Below are 15,696 nucleotides of genomic sequence, written 5' to 3' on the forward strand. Positions count from 1 at the left end.
TCCGAATGAGATCCTTGCTGGGGAGAGTAATCTTGGCTGTGGGTTTTTCCTTGTAATCACTTTAAATATGTCCTGCCACTCTCTTCTGGCTTGTAGAGTTTCTGCTGAAAGATTAGCTGTTAACCTTATGGGGATTCTCTTGTTTGTTATTTGTTGCTTTTCCCTTGCTGCTTTTAATATTTTTTCTTTGTATTTTAATTCTTGATAGCTTGAATTATATGTGTCTTGGCATGTTTCTCCTTGGATTTATCCTGTATGGGACTCTCTGTGCTTCCTTTACTTTACTGACTATTTCCTTTCCCATATTAGGGAAGTTTTCAACCATAATCTCTTCAACTATTTTCTCAGTCCCTTTCTTTTTCTCTTCTTCTTCTGGGACCCCTATAATTTGAATGTTGGTGCATTCAGTATTGTCCCAGTGGTCTCTGAGACTGTTCTCAATTCTTTTATTCTTTTTTCTTTATTCTGATCTGTGGTAGTTATTTCCACTAGTTTACTTTCTAAGTTACTTATCCATTCTTCTGTCTCAGTTATTCTGCTATTGCTTCCTTCTAGAGAATTTTTAATTTCATTTATTGTGTTCTTCATCTTTGTTTGCTCTTTAGTTCTTCTAGGTCCTTGTTAAACATTTCTTATGTTTTGTCTATTCTGTTTCCAAGATTTTGGGTCATCTTTACTATCATTACTCAATTCTTTTTCAAGTAGACTGCCTAATTCCTCTTCATTTCTTTGGTCTGGTGGGTTTTTACTTTGCTCCTTCATCTGCTGCGTATTTCTCTGTCTTTTCATTTGCTTAACTTACTGTGTTTGGGGTCTCCTTTTCGCAGGCTGCACGTTTGTAGTTCCCGTTGTTTTCGGTTTCTGCCCTCAGTGGGTGAGGTTGGTTTAGTGACTTGTGTAGGCTTCCTGATAGAGGGGACTGGTGCCTGTGTTCTGGTGGGTGGGGCTTGATCTTGTCTTTCTGGTGGGTAGGGCCGCATGTGATTGTGTGCTTTGGGGTGTCTGTGAACTTAGTATGATTTTAGACAGCCTCTCTGCTAATGGATGGGGTTGTGTCCCTGTCTTGCTAGTTGTTTGGCATGGGGCATCTAGCACTGGAATTTGCTGGCTGTTGGGTGCATCTGGGTCTTAGCATTGAGATGGAGATGTCTGTGGGTGCTCTCGTCGATTGATATTATGTGGGGCCGGGAGATCTCTGATGGTCCAGTGTTCTGTATTTGGCTCTCCCACCTCAGAGGCTCAGGCCGGAGCACCAAGACTCTGTCAGCCACACAGCTGGATCCACATCACAAGAGCAAGGGATAGAAAGGGCTCCCTCAGAACTAAAAGCCTCACTGTGGACCTCCTTGCTGGGTATCTGCAACACATGATCTTTTATGTCATAAGCTGATGGCAGGTCCAAAGCATTGCTCTCCTGTGACTGGCTTCCCAGAGTGGCTTGCTGATTTGCCTTATCAGCCCCGCAACAGCAGCTGCTTCAAACCCTCAGTGTGTTAAAATTTTTAATGTTTGTTTACTCTTTGTACTTATATTATGACCTTCTTTAAGGCAAGATGTTTGTCATATCTTCTCTATCACAAGCATCTAGCATTGTATCAATACTTGGCCCTTACTAAGAGCTCATAAAGTGTTATTCAGTAGAACCAATTTTTTGCTTTCATATGAGATTATTAGATAATATTGCCTTAGATGAAGGTTGATGGACTTTGGAACCTTATAATAACTGGACCTTAGTGGAGTGGGGGAAAGACATACAAGCAAATAAAACCAAACGTTTTTATATTCTATCACCAGTTTAAGGGAAATTTCCCTGTAATGCAGTCTATTGGTTGTGGTTCAGCGTATTGTATAGTACATGGTTTATTTTAACCTGGAAGTCTTTAATGCATGCATAGTAAAGGTTCTCATACTGATCTCCATGTATTATGTCATTGGATTAATTGACACTGTTTATTATCATTGTAAAACATGTTTAAGCATGCTGAAAAATTGTGGCTTATAGGCTTACTTTAGTATATATGCTCAATTCTGTTCTTACTGGTTGAGTTAAATGCTTTAGACTATGCAGTTAGTTACCAAACTTGTTTATTCAAGTTGTCTATATATTAACTCATAACTTAAATATTAAGTAAACCACTAAAATGTGAGTGTAAAAGAGTCATTGTTTCTGTTTTAAAGCTTTCATAAAGTGAACTGTTAAAGTTTTGCTGTCAGATGAGGAGTGGATAGGACAACTGTGAAAGATTGGGGAAATTATTATTAAAATTTAGGAGGATTGTGTACTAAGATTATTTAATAGGTGTCACTAAAGTATCACTCCATTTTAAAGAAAACAAAATCGGACATTGTCAATGAGGCATCATGTATGAAATAATATACACAAAAAAAGCCTGTTTTAATAATGCCTACATTGATAAATTGGCAAATTAATGCACATTTATATTAAAAGATATGAGTTTTAAATGAAAATAAAATTTTAAATAAAAAATATATGCATTTTTTTAAGATTCCCCATTTAACTAAAATTTTCTTTTAAACCAATCTGGTGAGAGCTTTTTTGTTATATTTGTTCCCATGCACTATGTTATGGTATATTAATGAAGTATTAGAACAAGATAAATTTATGAGTATATTTGCCTTAAATTGCTATGGTAGTATGTTATTCTATATATGTGGATACACATACACACACATAATGCCTTTAAAATTTAAATATATTAACTATATATTTAAAATTTTAACTTATATTTGATTTATTAAATGCTGTCATTTTCTCCATAGGGGTTCACCTGGCACAGTGGCTGCTCCGCGTCTGGCTCCCACAGGTGTCAGTTGGGCTGACAAGGTAAAGGCTCATCATACAGGCTCTACTGCTTCTTCGGAGGTAGCACCTGCCCAGTCTTGCCCACCAGTGACAGTGCAGAAGCCTTCCCGCAAAAATGGCAAGTGACTTTGAATCAACCTTTTTATGTATTAGACAAGTAGATTTACGTGGAGATACTTATTTCATTTGAAGTTGGTGCTAATAACATTATATATTTATCTTTGTGCATCATTTATATGATGTTAATTTGCCTTAGTTAAAATCATAAAATCATCTTAAAAACTGCATGAAAACTTTTGAAGATCATTCTAGTCTCAGGTTTGCCCTGTGTAAACTTTAAGGAGAATGATATCTTTTGTCAGTTCATTTATAAGACTTAAAGTAGAAAAGAAATAAAGTAGTTCATCTTCTAGGTAGTATACACTTTAAAATGTCATGTCAGTACTTCATTTCATTAATATTTAAATACTGTTTTGGTACTAAAATAATATCATGTGTTTATCTTTACTCACATATCTGTTTTCCGTACTGTCAGAATAATAAAGGGGCAAAAATAAATAGAAGGGATGTAATTCTGAAGACTCATCTGAATTAATTCCATAGGAGTTTCCTTCATAAATCCAGAGTGGATTTTTATACATCTTTAGAGGATTGGATTTTAGAGTGTTAGTAAGTAATAATGAGTTTGTCTTATTAGTTAAGGAACAACTTGAGAATACTGCTTTCCTTTCTATTCAATGAAGGATCACTTTGGAGTTTTTTGGTTCATAAAGAAATGTTTTATTGGATATAACAAAGGTATTGCCACCTTTGCATTATTGATATTGTTATTGTTGTGCTGTTTTTCCATTTTCGTCTCAGTAAGTGCTATTGGCTTATTTCAGATATATACCTTACTCTTATGGAATATATTGCCCTTGCTTTCTCTATTGAGAAAGTAGAAAATTGAGAGTAGGTATGAGTTCTTTCTTAGGAAAAGGTAGGAAAATGTGGAATCATGAAGTTTAGTGTCTGTGTCGTGAAAGTCTGAGAGAAATGTGTTAAAAAATCAAAACTGCAAAAGAACTTAAAGGAATTATAGTATTAGCACGTATCATGGTTTTGTTTAAAGCAGTACTCTCAGATTATTTATGAGTGTGACCCGTTTGGTTGAAGTGAAATGATAGATCTTCATTATGAGTAGGCTTAAAAATACTCGTTAATATACCAAGGAATTTTGTTTTTGACCACTTTGGTTTTCAGTTGTGGGGTTTTGATGCACTGTTATGCACAGTGAATTATGGTGTATATCTTAAGTAATTTATAATTACAGTAGGTATAATACTCAAGTTTGTAATGATATGCTATAAAATTGATTTTTGTTAAAGATGATAGAGTGAGCACATGCAGTTACTTTGCTTTTTCCCCAGACTCAACTAAAATGTTATGAAAGGACTTAAGGAAAAAGAGACAGGAGAAGAGATGATATGAACAAATTTTTGAAAGTTGGAAAATAGCAAGACCAGCTGTGACATTTGAGTAAGCTAGCTGAATCCTCAGCTCAGAGGGTGGGCAAAACTGTCAAGCAATCCAATTTGATCCATATAACTTCCAAAAGGATCAGAAATTGGTGGGAGCAGGTATCTCTGGAAGTGAGGGTATAGGTAGGGATTATAAGAAGAATCTCGAATCCTCCCCACTTCCCCATAACTCTGAATAGTAGGATGAGAGTAGATGTATCTCTCTCACCCTACAGAATATTGGAGGTTTAGTTTCTAGAGAAGGTACAAAAGATGGTATTTGACCTGAGGGATACCAAACACATTGGAAGGTGAGGGTACTGTATTGCAAACAACAAGACTAAGTAGAAGACTATGGATAAAGATAATGTTGAGATTCCTCAATGTCGCTTCCACTTCAAGCCCTCTTCTACTTGAACTGCCAGGTTTCCAGATCAAGAGAACCCACACCTGAGGAACATATCCAAATCTGATATAGATCATGAGATATTGGTCTTCAAGGCTGATTCTCTAATTAATGAATGTCTGGTAGTCTTGGAAGACTTAGGCAGTCTGAAGCCAGATTGTGGACTGTGGTAGATTGTCTGCAAAGATGGGTGTGAACGGTTTCTCTCATCCCTGTGCATGCATGCCACTTCCACTATCAAGTGGTAGATTCTGTTTTCCCTCGCCTTAAATCCTTGGTTGGTCCTGTGACTTGATATGATCGATAGAATGTATCTAGAGTGAGGTTTGGTAAATTCCCAACCTAGCTGGTAAGAGGGCTTGCAGCTTCAATTTTCTCCTTGTTGGAAGCCAGCTACCATGTAAAGAAGCCCAAGATAGGCTGCTGAATAATGAGAGACCATGTGAAGAGAAAGTGGCCAGGAGAAGAAGAACTTAGTCTCAGCCAGTAACTAGTATGAAAGCTTTGGGCATGTGGTGAAGCTATCATGAATTCTCTGGTCTCAGTTGAACCACCCTAGCTGACACCATATGGAGATGAGATGAGCCCCCTCCTACACCTCCCCCCACCCAACTGAGCACTCTTCAGATTCCTGACTCAAAGAATTGCATGGAAATAACATGGTTAGTATTTTAAGATGCTAAGTTTTAGGCTTATTTTATAAAAATAGATACTGGGACTATCCACTGTTTGAATAACATGAATTATAGAAAGATAAAGGAAAAGGAAGAAGTCATTAAATAATTAAAGGAAATTTTGTTTAACAGAAAGATAATAAGTTTTTAACCAAAAGGGCCCATTAAGTGCCCACTATAATGGATGAAAATGCAGTGACATCAAAACATGTTGGGAAATTTATGAGTATTACAGATGATGAGAGGCTCTAAAAAATTAGAGAAAAGAATCAGTTTATATACAAATGACCAAGAATCAGAATGACACCTGCTTTTGCAGAATTATCACTGGAAGCCACAAGAAAATTGAGCGATGTCTTCAAAATTCTGGAGGAAAATAATTTCTAAGCTAAAATCCTATGTCCAGCCAAATTATCCATTAGATGTGAGAGTAGATTAAAGACGTTTTCAAACATTCTAGGTCTCAAAAGATTTTTAACTCTATGGACACTATCACTACCAGAGGGAACCAGTACAGAGAAGAGGCAAAGGTAATAATTCTGTGGTGGTGATCCCAGGATGATTGCTGTGTACATGTCTAGATAGCAGCCAGTCCAGATTTTTTTATGGTCACAGTGCCCTGGAAGGGAGGAATCCAGGAAGATAAATGAAATTCTTAAAACAACTAATGTGTTTACCCACACTCAGAAGAGATTTAAAATTTAGGAGAGTTGGGATTGAATTAATTCTAAGTCAGTAGAAAATACTGAGGCTATATCATGGAGAGAAAAGAGAGAGAGAGAGGAGAATGCAGAGAAGAGCATGAGAGGCACACCTGTAAGTGGAGTCTGAAGGGATGGAATGAATGGTACAAAAGCAACCTTTGAGGAGGTAATCACTGAAGATTTCCCCAAACTGTCAAAAGGTATTGTCTTATATTCAAGAACCACTATAAATTCTAAGTAGGAAAAATACAAAACAAATCTCATCTAGATGCAATATAATAAAAATACTAAAAATCAAAGAAAGAGAAAATCTTTGCAAATATTCACAGCTTTTAAAAAAAAAGACTTTTCAAATGAGCAAGAGTCAACTTATAGCTCGATGAAAGTCAGATGGCAGTGGAATGAGATCTTTAAGGTACTGAAAGAAAATAACTGGTGAGACAGAATACTGCATCCAGCAAAAATAACCTTCAAAAATGAAGGTGAAATAAAGGTAGTTCTAGATGAATAAAAATTGAGAGAATTTGTAATCAGACCTACACTAAAAGAAACACCACAGAGTTCTTCAGATGGCAGGAAAATGATCCCAGATAGCATCCCAGAAATGCATGAAGGAATGAAAAACACTAGAAGGAATAAACATGCAGATAACCTTAAATGTGTATTGACTGTGTGAAACAATGTCTTGTGGAGCTTGACATATATGTGGAATGAAAATTTATGACAGTAACCCAAAAGATAAGAGAGGAATAAATGGAGTTTATATTTTCTAGGTTCTAGCATTGTCTAAGAAGTTACAAAAGTGCTCATTTGCATTAGACATAAGTCAACGCTGTGTTATAAATTCAGGAAAACCACAAAGAAGAATAAAAGAATATTCAACTAATAATCTTTTTGATCAATCCAAAAGAAAGCAAGAGAAGAGGGAAAAAGGAACACAAAACAGATAAGACAAATCAAAAAAGAATTATAATGTAATAGAAGTAAATGCAAATGTATCAATCCCTATGTTAAATGTAAATGGTCTAAATATTAAATTTTAAAAAAGAAGATTATAAAACTTTAAAAAATAAAGCCCAATTGTATTCTGCTTATAAGAGATACACCTTCAATATTAAGATGTAGAAAAGTCAAAAGAAAAAGACAGTGAAAGATATTCTATACATACCCCATTCAAATCAAAGCTAGTATTGTTACCAGACGAAATAAGAATAGCCAAGCAACATTTTAAAGAGAGATTTAAAAAAATTATTAAAGGGTCATTTCAACAGAGAGATAAAATAATTCTAAATTTATATGTACATAACATATCTTTAAAACATATAAAGCAAACCCTGACAGGACTGAAAGGAAAAATTGAAAAAAACTCTGTATTTACACTGGGAGATTTTACCATAACTGTCTCAAATGATAGCACCTGTAGATAAAGATCAGTAAAGATCAAAAATATCTAAACAACCTGATTAATGAACTTGATATAATTGATATGTCTAACAACTAATGCTTTTTTTCCCATTTTTTTCCCTTTTGATGCTTCAATATGGAAACTTTTTACTGATATGTCTTCTGGTCATTCTACTCATCCTCTGTTCTGTATGTCTAATCCATATTTTCTTGAACATATTAATAATAGCTATTTTAAAAATCTGTGTCTGAAAAGTAAAATGTTTGAACCATCTGTGAGTTTGTTAGTTTAAAAAACATTTTGGGGGCAGTTTAGAGTTATTTTACTCTTTTTGATTAGGATGCCTCATATTTAATTGAATGTTTAATATTGTATACTAAAAGTTATAGAGGCTTCTTCTAAAAATATATAGTTTTTTATGGCAGAAAGGTAGAGAACAAGCAGAACACCTTAATCCTGTCAAGGTTTGGCTTGAGGTTTTATTAAAGTTGATGTGTTTTAGTTTTTTCTTGTTCCTTTTGGGGTGTCAACTGAAAACCTGGGGTGCTTGCCAAGACCACTTCATTCCTGAATTCCAACTTTTGTTTCCTCAGCACCATACAGTTGCTACAATATCTGCTTCGTTCATTAGCATCCCAGCTGCTGTTTTCTGCTGGGTGTCTTGGAATCTTGCCCTGTATATGCAAAGCTTAGCAGTTGTCAGACTTCTTAGGGGAAGATTGAATGCAGATTCTTCTGGCTTACTTTCTGGCAGTTTCCCCCTCTCCAAGATTTTTTCCCCTGAAGCCCCAGTTGCTTTAGACTCATCGAACTCCAATATCTGTCTTAGCTAGATAGGACTGCTGGTTTCTGCTAGAACTCACTTTCCTACACTGTGAATTCCAGCAGTCTTCAAGGAAAATTCTAGGGTGAATGTGGATCTCATGTTCTTGTCTCTATTCTCAGGAATTGTAGTTCCTCAAATCTTGCCTATACTGGTTGCTTTCCAATGCCTTTAAACAATTCATTTATATATTTCGTCTAGCTCCTGTAGTTCTGTTTGGCAGGAAGAAGATTAATATTAATACAGGCTACTTTGTCATGGCTGTAAGTCTAAATACATATTCAAGCACACATGGAATATTTACCAAATATTTACCAAAATTGACACATTAAACAAGTTTCAACAACTTTCAGATGATTGAACTTATTCTGCCTGTCTTAACACAGTGGAATGAAGTTAGAAATTAATTACAAAAAGATAGCTGTACAATTCTCAGATTTTTGGAATTTTGGAATATATATCTGAATAATCCATGAGTCAGGGAAGAAATCACACTGAAAATTAGAAAATGTCAGTTGAATAAAAATGAACATTTAAAAATCCTTAGGATTAGGGTAAAGCTATGCTTTGAGGAAAATTTCTAGCCTCAATTACACCAATTAGTACGGAGGAAAACCTAAAATCCATACTCTGTCCATCTCAAGAAGTTAGAAAACAACAAGCTAGACCCAAGGAATAGGGAAGGAAAAATACAGGTGAGAATAGAGAAAAATTAACAAAGCCAAAATGTAGTTCTTCAAATAGACCAATAAAATTAACAGACTTCTAGTAATACCAAGAAAAAGAGGAGACAAGGCCTAGCACCAGGAATGAAACAGGGGCATTGGCACAGATTGCAAAAATATTAAAAAGAAATTATGAGCAATATTATACACTAAATTTAGAAATTTAGAAGAAATTAACAAATAACTTGAAAAACATAACAAAAGTTGCATAGCAAGAATTAGAAAAGCTTGAAGGAACGTATAAGTATTAAAAAAATGTGAGTTAATAATGAAACATTTTTTCACAAAGAAAATTCCAGGTCAAAATGGCTTCACCTGTGAATTCTCCCAAACATTTTAGGTAAAGATACATTCAATCTTAAAGAAACTCTTCCTCAGAATAAAAGAGAGATCATTTTATAACCTTAACATCAAAACCTAAAAAGGATATTATAATAAAACATTTTCTCTTGAACATTGAACGACATATTAGTGAATTAAATACAGCGATAAATAAAAATGATAACAAATCACAGTCAGGTTGGGATTATTCCAGGGCTTTTTTTTTCCTTCTTTTTCTTTTTACCTTTAATATCTTCATTGGAGTATAATTGCTTTACAGTGTTGTGTTACTTTCTGTTGTATCACTATATGCATACGTATATCCCCATATACCCTCCCTCTTGCATCTCATTCCCACCCTCCATATCCCACCTCTCTAGATGGTTTCAAAAAAAAAGCTGATCTCCCTGTCCTATGCAGCTGCTTCCCACTAGCTATCTATTTTACATTTGGTAGTGTATATATGTCAGTGTTATTCTCTCACTTTGTCTCAGCTGACCTTTCCCTTCCCCGTGTCCTCAAGTCCATTCTCTGTCTGTGTTTTCATTCCTGTCCTGCCCCTAGGTTCATCAGAACCATTTTCTTTCTTTTCCTTTAGAGTCTATATATATGAGTAAGCATACGATATTTCTTTTTCTCTTCCTGACTTACTTCACTCTGTATGACCGACTCTAGGTCCATCCACATCACTACAAATAACTCAGTTTCATTTCTTTTTATGGCTGAGTAATATTCCATTGTATATATGTGCCACATCTTCTTTATCCATTCATCTGTTGATGGACCTTAGGTTGCTTCCTTGTTCTGCCTATTGTAAATAGTGCTGCAGTGAACATTGTGGTACATGACTCTTTTGGAATTATGGTTTTCTCAGGGTATATGCCCAGTAGTGGGATTGCTGGGTCATATGGTAGTTCTATTTTTAGATTTTTAAGGAACCTCCATATTGTTCTCCATAGTGGTTGTATCAATTTACATTCCCACCAACAGTGCAAGAGTGTTCCCTTTTCTCCACACCCTCTCAGTATTTATTGTTTGTAGATTTTTTGATGATGGCCATTCTGACTGGTGTGAGGTGATACCTCACTGGAGTTTTGATTTGTATTTATCTAATGATTAGGGATGTTGAGCATCCTTTCATGCGTTTGTTGGCAATCTGTATGTCTTCTTTGGAGAAATGTCTATTTAGGTCTTCTGCCCATTTTTGGATTGGGTTGTTTGTTTTTCTGATATTGAGCCGCATGAGCTGCTTATAAATTTTGGAGATTAATCCTTTGTCAGTTGCTTCATTTGTAAATATTTTCTCCCATTGTGAGGGTTGTCTTTTCATCTTCTTTATGTTTTCCTTTGCTGTGCAAAAAAGCTTTTAAGTATCCTGAGGTCCCATTTGTTTATTTTTGGTTTTATTTCCATTTCTCTAGGAGGTGGGTCAAAAAGGATCTTGCTCTGATTTATGTTATAGAGTGTTCTGCCTATGTTTTCCTCTAAGAGTTTTAAAGTGTCTGGCCTTACATTTAGGTCTTTAATCCATTTTGAGTTTATTTCTGTGTATGGTGTTAGGGAGTGTTCTAATTTCATTCTTTTACATGTAGCTGTCCAGTTTTCCAAGCATCACTTATTGAAGAGGCAGTCTTTCCTACATTGTATACTCTTGCCTCCTTTCTCAAAAGGTGACCATATGTGCGTGGGTTTATCTCTGAGCTTTCTGTCCTGTTCCATTGATCTATATTTCTGTTTTTCTGCCAGTACCATACTGTCTTGATTACTGTAGCTTTGTAGTATAGTAGGAAGTCAGGGAGCCTGATTCCTCCAGCTCCATTTCTCTTTCTCAAGACTGCTTTGACTGTTCAGAGTCTTTTGTGTTTCCATACGAATTGTTAAATTTTTGGTTCTAGTTCTGTGAAAAATGCCAGTGGTAGTTTGATAAGGATTGCATTGAATCTGTAGATTGCTTTGGGTACTAGAGTCATTTTCACAATGTTGATTCTTCCAATCCAAGAACATGGTACATCTCTCCATCTATTTGTATCATCTTTAATTTCTTTCATCAGTGTCTTATAATTTTCTGCACACAGATCTTTTGTCTCCTTAGGTAGGTTTATTCCTAGATATTTTATTCTTTTTGTTGCAATGTTAAATGGGAGTGTTCTCTTAATTTCACTTTCAGATTTTTCATCATTAGTGTATAGGAATGCAAGAGATTTCTGTACATTAATTTTGTATCCTGCAATTTTACCAAATTCTTGATTAGCTCTAGTAGTTTTCTGGTAACATCTTTAGGATTCTCTATGTATAGTATCATGTCATCTGCAAACAGTGACAGTTTTACTTCTTCTTTTCCAGTTTGGATTCCTTTTATTTCTTTTGCTTCTCTGATGGCTGTGGCTAAAACTTCCAAAACTATGTTAAATAATAGTGGTGAGAGTGGGCAACCTTGTTTTGTTCCTGATCATAGTGGAAATGGTTTCAGTTTTTCACCATTGAGAACGATGCTGGCTGTGGGTTTGTCATATATGGCCTTTATTATGTTGAGGTACGTTCCCTCTGTGCCTACTTTCTGAAGGGTTTTTATCATAAATGGGTGTTGAATTTTGTCGAAAGCTTTTTCTGCATCTATTGAGATGATCATATTGTTTTTCTCCTTCAGTTTGTTAATATAGTGTATCACGTTGATTGATTTGCGTATATTGAAGAATCCTTGCATTCCTGGGATAAACCCCACTTGATCATAGTGTATGATTCTTTTAATATGCTGTTGGATTCTATTTGCTAGTATTTTGTTCAGGATTTTTGCATCTATGTTCAACAGCGATATTGGCCTGCAGTTTTCTTTCTTTGTGATATCCTTGTCTGGTTTTGGTGTCAGGGTGATGGTGGCCTCGTAGAATGAGTTGGGGAGTGTTCCTCCCTCTGCTATATTTTGGAAGCGTTTGAGAAGGATAGGTGTTAACTCTTCTCTAAATGTTTGATAGAATTTGCCTGTGAATCCTTCTGGTCCTGGGCTTTTGTTTGTTGGAAGATTTTTAATCACAGATTCAATTTCAGTGCTTGTGATTGGACTGTTCATATTTTCTATTTTTTCCTGGTTCAGTCTTGGCAGTTGTGCATTTCTAAGAATTTGTCTATTACTTCCAGGTTTTCCATTTTATTGGCATATAGTTGCTTGTAGTAATCTCTCATGATCCTTTGTATTTCTGCAGTGTTGGTTGTTACTTCTCCTTTTTCATTTCTATTTCTATTGTTTTGAGTCTTCTGTTTTTTTCTTGATGACTCTGGGTAATGGATTATCAATTTTTTTTATCTTCTCAAAAACCCAGCTTGTAGTTTTATTGATCTTTGTTATCATTTCCTTCATTTCTTCTTCATTTATTCCTGATCTGATCTTTATGATTTCTTTCCTTCTAGTAACTTTGGGGTGTTTTTGTTCTTCTTTCTCTGATTGCTTTAGGTGTAAGTTTAGGTTGTGTATTCGAGATGTTTCTTGTTTCTTGAGGTAGGATTGTATTGCTATAAACTTCCCTCTTAGAAGTGCTTTTGTTGTATTCCAAAGGTTTTGGGTTCTCGTGTTTTCATTGTCATTTGTTTCTAGGTATTTTTTGATTTCCTCTTTGACTTCTTCAGTGATGTCTTGGCTATTAAGTAGTGTATTGTTTAGCCTCCATGTGTTTGTAATTTTTACCAATCTTTTCCTCTAATTGATATCTAGTCTCATAGCATTGTGGTCGGAAAAGATACTTGATATGGTTTCAATTTTCTTAAATTTACCAAGGCTTGATTTGTGACCCAAGATATGATATATCCTGGAGAATATTCCATGAGCACTTGAGAAGAAAGTGTATTCTGTTGTTTCTTGATGGAATGTCCTATAAATATCAATTAAGTCCATCTTGTTTAATGTGTCATTTACAGCTTGTGTTTCCTTGTTTATTTTCATTTCGATGATCTGTCCATTGGTGAAAGTGGGGTGTTAAAGTCCCCTAGTATGATTGTGTTGCTGTCAATTTCCCCTTTTATGGCTGATAGTATTTGCCTTTTGTATTGAGGTCCTTCTATGTTGGGTGCATAAATATTTACCATTGTTATATCTTCTTCTTGGATCAATCCCTTAATCATGATGTAGTGGTAATAGTCTATTTTAAAGTCTATTTTGTCTGATATGAGAATTGCTATTCCAGCTTTCTTTTGATTTCCATTTGCATGGAATATCATTGTCTATCCCCTCACTTTCAGCCTGTATGTGTTCGTGGTTCTGAAGTGGATCTCTTGTAGGCAGCATATATACGGGTCTTGCTTTTCTATCCATTCAGCCAGTCTGTGTTTTGGTTGGAGCATTTAATGCATTTACATTTATGGTAGTTATCGATATGTATGTTCCTTTTACCATTTTGTTAATTGTTTTGGGTTTGTTTTTGTAGGTCTTTTCCTTCTCTTGTGTTTCCTGCCTGGAGAAGTTCCTTTAGCATTTGTTGTAAAGCTGGTTTGGTGGTGCTGAATTCTCTTAACTTTGCTTGTCTGTAAAGGTTTTAATTTCTCCATCGAATCTGAATGACATCTTTGCTGGGTAGAGTAATCTTGGTTGTAGGTTTTTCCCTTTTATCACTTTAAATATGTCCTGCCACTCTCTTCTGGCTTGTAGAGTTTCTGCTGAAAGATCAGCTGTTAACCTTATGGTGATTCCCTAGTATGTTATTTGTAGTTTTTCACTTGCTGCTTTTAATATTTGTTCTTTGTAATTTAATTTTTGATAGTTTGATTAGTATGTGTCTTGGCACGTTTCTCCTTGTATTTATCCTGTATGGGACTCTCTGCTCTTCCTGGATTTGATTGACTCTTTCCTTTTCCATATTTGAAAAGTTTTCAACTATAATCTCTTCAAATATTTTCTCAGTCCCTTTCTTTTTCTCTTTTTCTTCTGGGAACCCTATAATTCTAATGTTGGTGTGTTTAATGTTTTCCCAGAAGTCTCTGAGCCTGTCCTCAGTTCTTTTCATTCTTTTCTCCTTATTCTGCTATGCAATTGTTATTTGCACTATTTTATCTTCCAGGTCACTTATCCATTCTTCTGCCTCAGTTTTTTTGGCTATTGTTTCCTTCTAGATAATTTTTAATTTCATTTATTGTGTTGTTTTTCATTTTTTGTTTGCTCTTCAGTTCTTCTAGTTCCTTGTTATAGTTTTCTTGTATTTTCTCCATTCTGTTTCCAAGATTTTGAGTCATCTTTACTATCATTATTCTGAATTCCTTTTCAGGTAGACAGCCTATTTCCTCTTCATTTGTTTGGTCTGGTGTGTTTTTACCTTCATCTGCTGTGTATTTCTCTGTCTTCTCACTTTGCTTGACTTACTGTGTTTGGGGTCTCCTTTTAGCAGGGTGCAAGTTCATAGTTCCCATTTCTTTTGTTGTCTGCCCCCAGTGGGTTGTGTAGGCTTCCTGGTGCAGGGGTCTGGTGCCTGTTTTCTGGTTCATGAGGCTGGATCTTGTCTTTCTGGTATGCAGAACCATGTCCTGTGGTGTGTTTTGGCGTGTCTGTGACCTTATCATGATAGGAGGCAGCCTCTCTGCTAATGCGTGGGGTTGTGTTCCTGTCTTGCTAGTTGTTTGGCATAGGGTGTCCAGCACTGTAGCTTGCTGGTCTTTGAGTGGAGCTGGGTGTTAGAGTTGAGATGGAGATCTCTGGGATTGCTTTCGCCATTTGAAATATCGTGGAGCCGGGAGGTCTCTGGTGGACCAATGTCCTGGACTCAGCTCTCCCACCTCAGAGGCACAGGCATGAAACCTGGTTGGAGCGCCAAGACCCTGTCAGCCACACGACTCAGAAGAAAAGGGAGAAAAAAGAAAGAAAGAAAAAATAGAATAAAAATAAATTTATTAAAATCAAAAATGAAAAATAATTATTAAAAAGTAATAAAAGAAAAAAAAGACAGAAAGAAGAGAGCAACCAAACTGAAAAACACATCCACCAATGATAGCAAGCACTAAAAACTAAAAAATATACTTAAAAAAAAAAAAAAAACACGGACAGCCTGAACCCTAGGACAAATGGTAAAAGCAAAGCTATACAGACAAAATCATACAAAGAAGCATACACATACACACTCACAAGAAAAGAAAAAGATATATATCTATATATTAAAAAAAAGTAAGAGAGTAACCAAATGAATAAACAATTCTACTAATGTTAATAAACTCTAAATACTAAAGTAAGATAAACATATAACCAGAAACAAATTATTTGCAGAAAGTAATCCCCAAGTCTACAGTTCTCCCAGATTCCGCCGCCTCAATTTTGGGATGATTCCTTGTCTATTCAGGCAT

At 35.5% G+C, this 15,696-nt stretch overlaps 1 protein-coding gene across 9 annotated transcripts in view; it reads left to right on the forward strand.

Moving 5' to 3' along the window:
* Nucleotides 1-15,696, forward strand: part of SCAPER (S-phase cyclin A associated protein in the ER) — a 496,989-nt gene that overhangs the window by 145,243 nt on the left and 336,050 nt on the right. For all 9 annotated transcript variants that reach the window (XM_082617344.1, XM_082617352.1, XM_082617349.1 and 6 more), the window contains one exon: nucleotides 2,782-2,942. In XM_082617344.1, the coding sequence (XP_082473470.1) occupies nucleotides 2,782-2,942 (161 nt within the window). The remainder of the gene's footprint in view (nucleotides 1-2,781; nucleotides 2,943-15,696) is intronic.

The sequence above is a fragment of the Mesoplodon mirus genome (assembly GCF_964341445.2).
Source record: "Mesoplodon mirus genome assembly, chromosome: 4".
NCBI classification, from domain to species: domain Eukaryota; kingdom Metazoa; phylum Chordata; class Mammalia; order Artiodactyla; family Ziphiidae; genus Mesoplodon; species Mesoplodon mirus.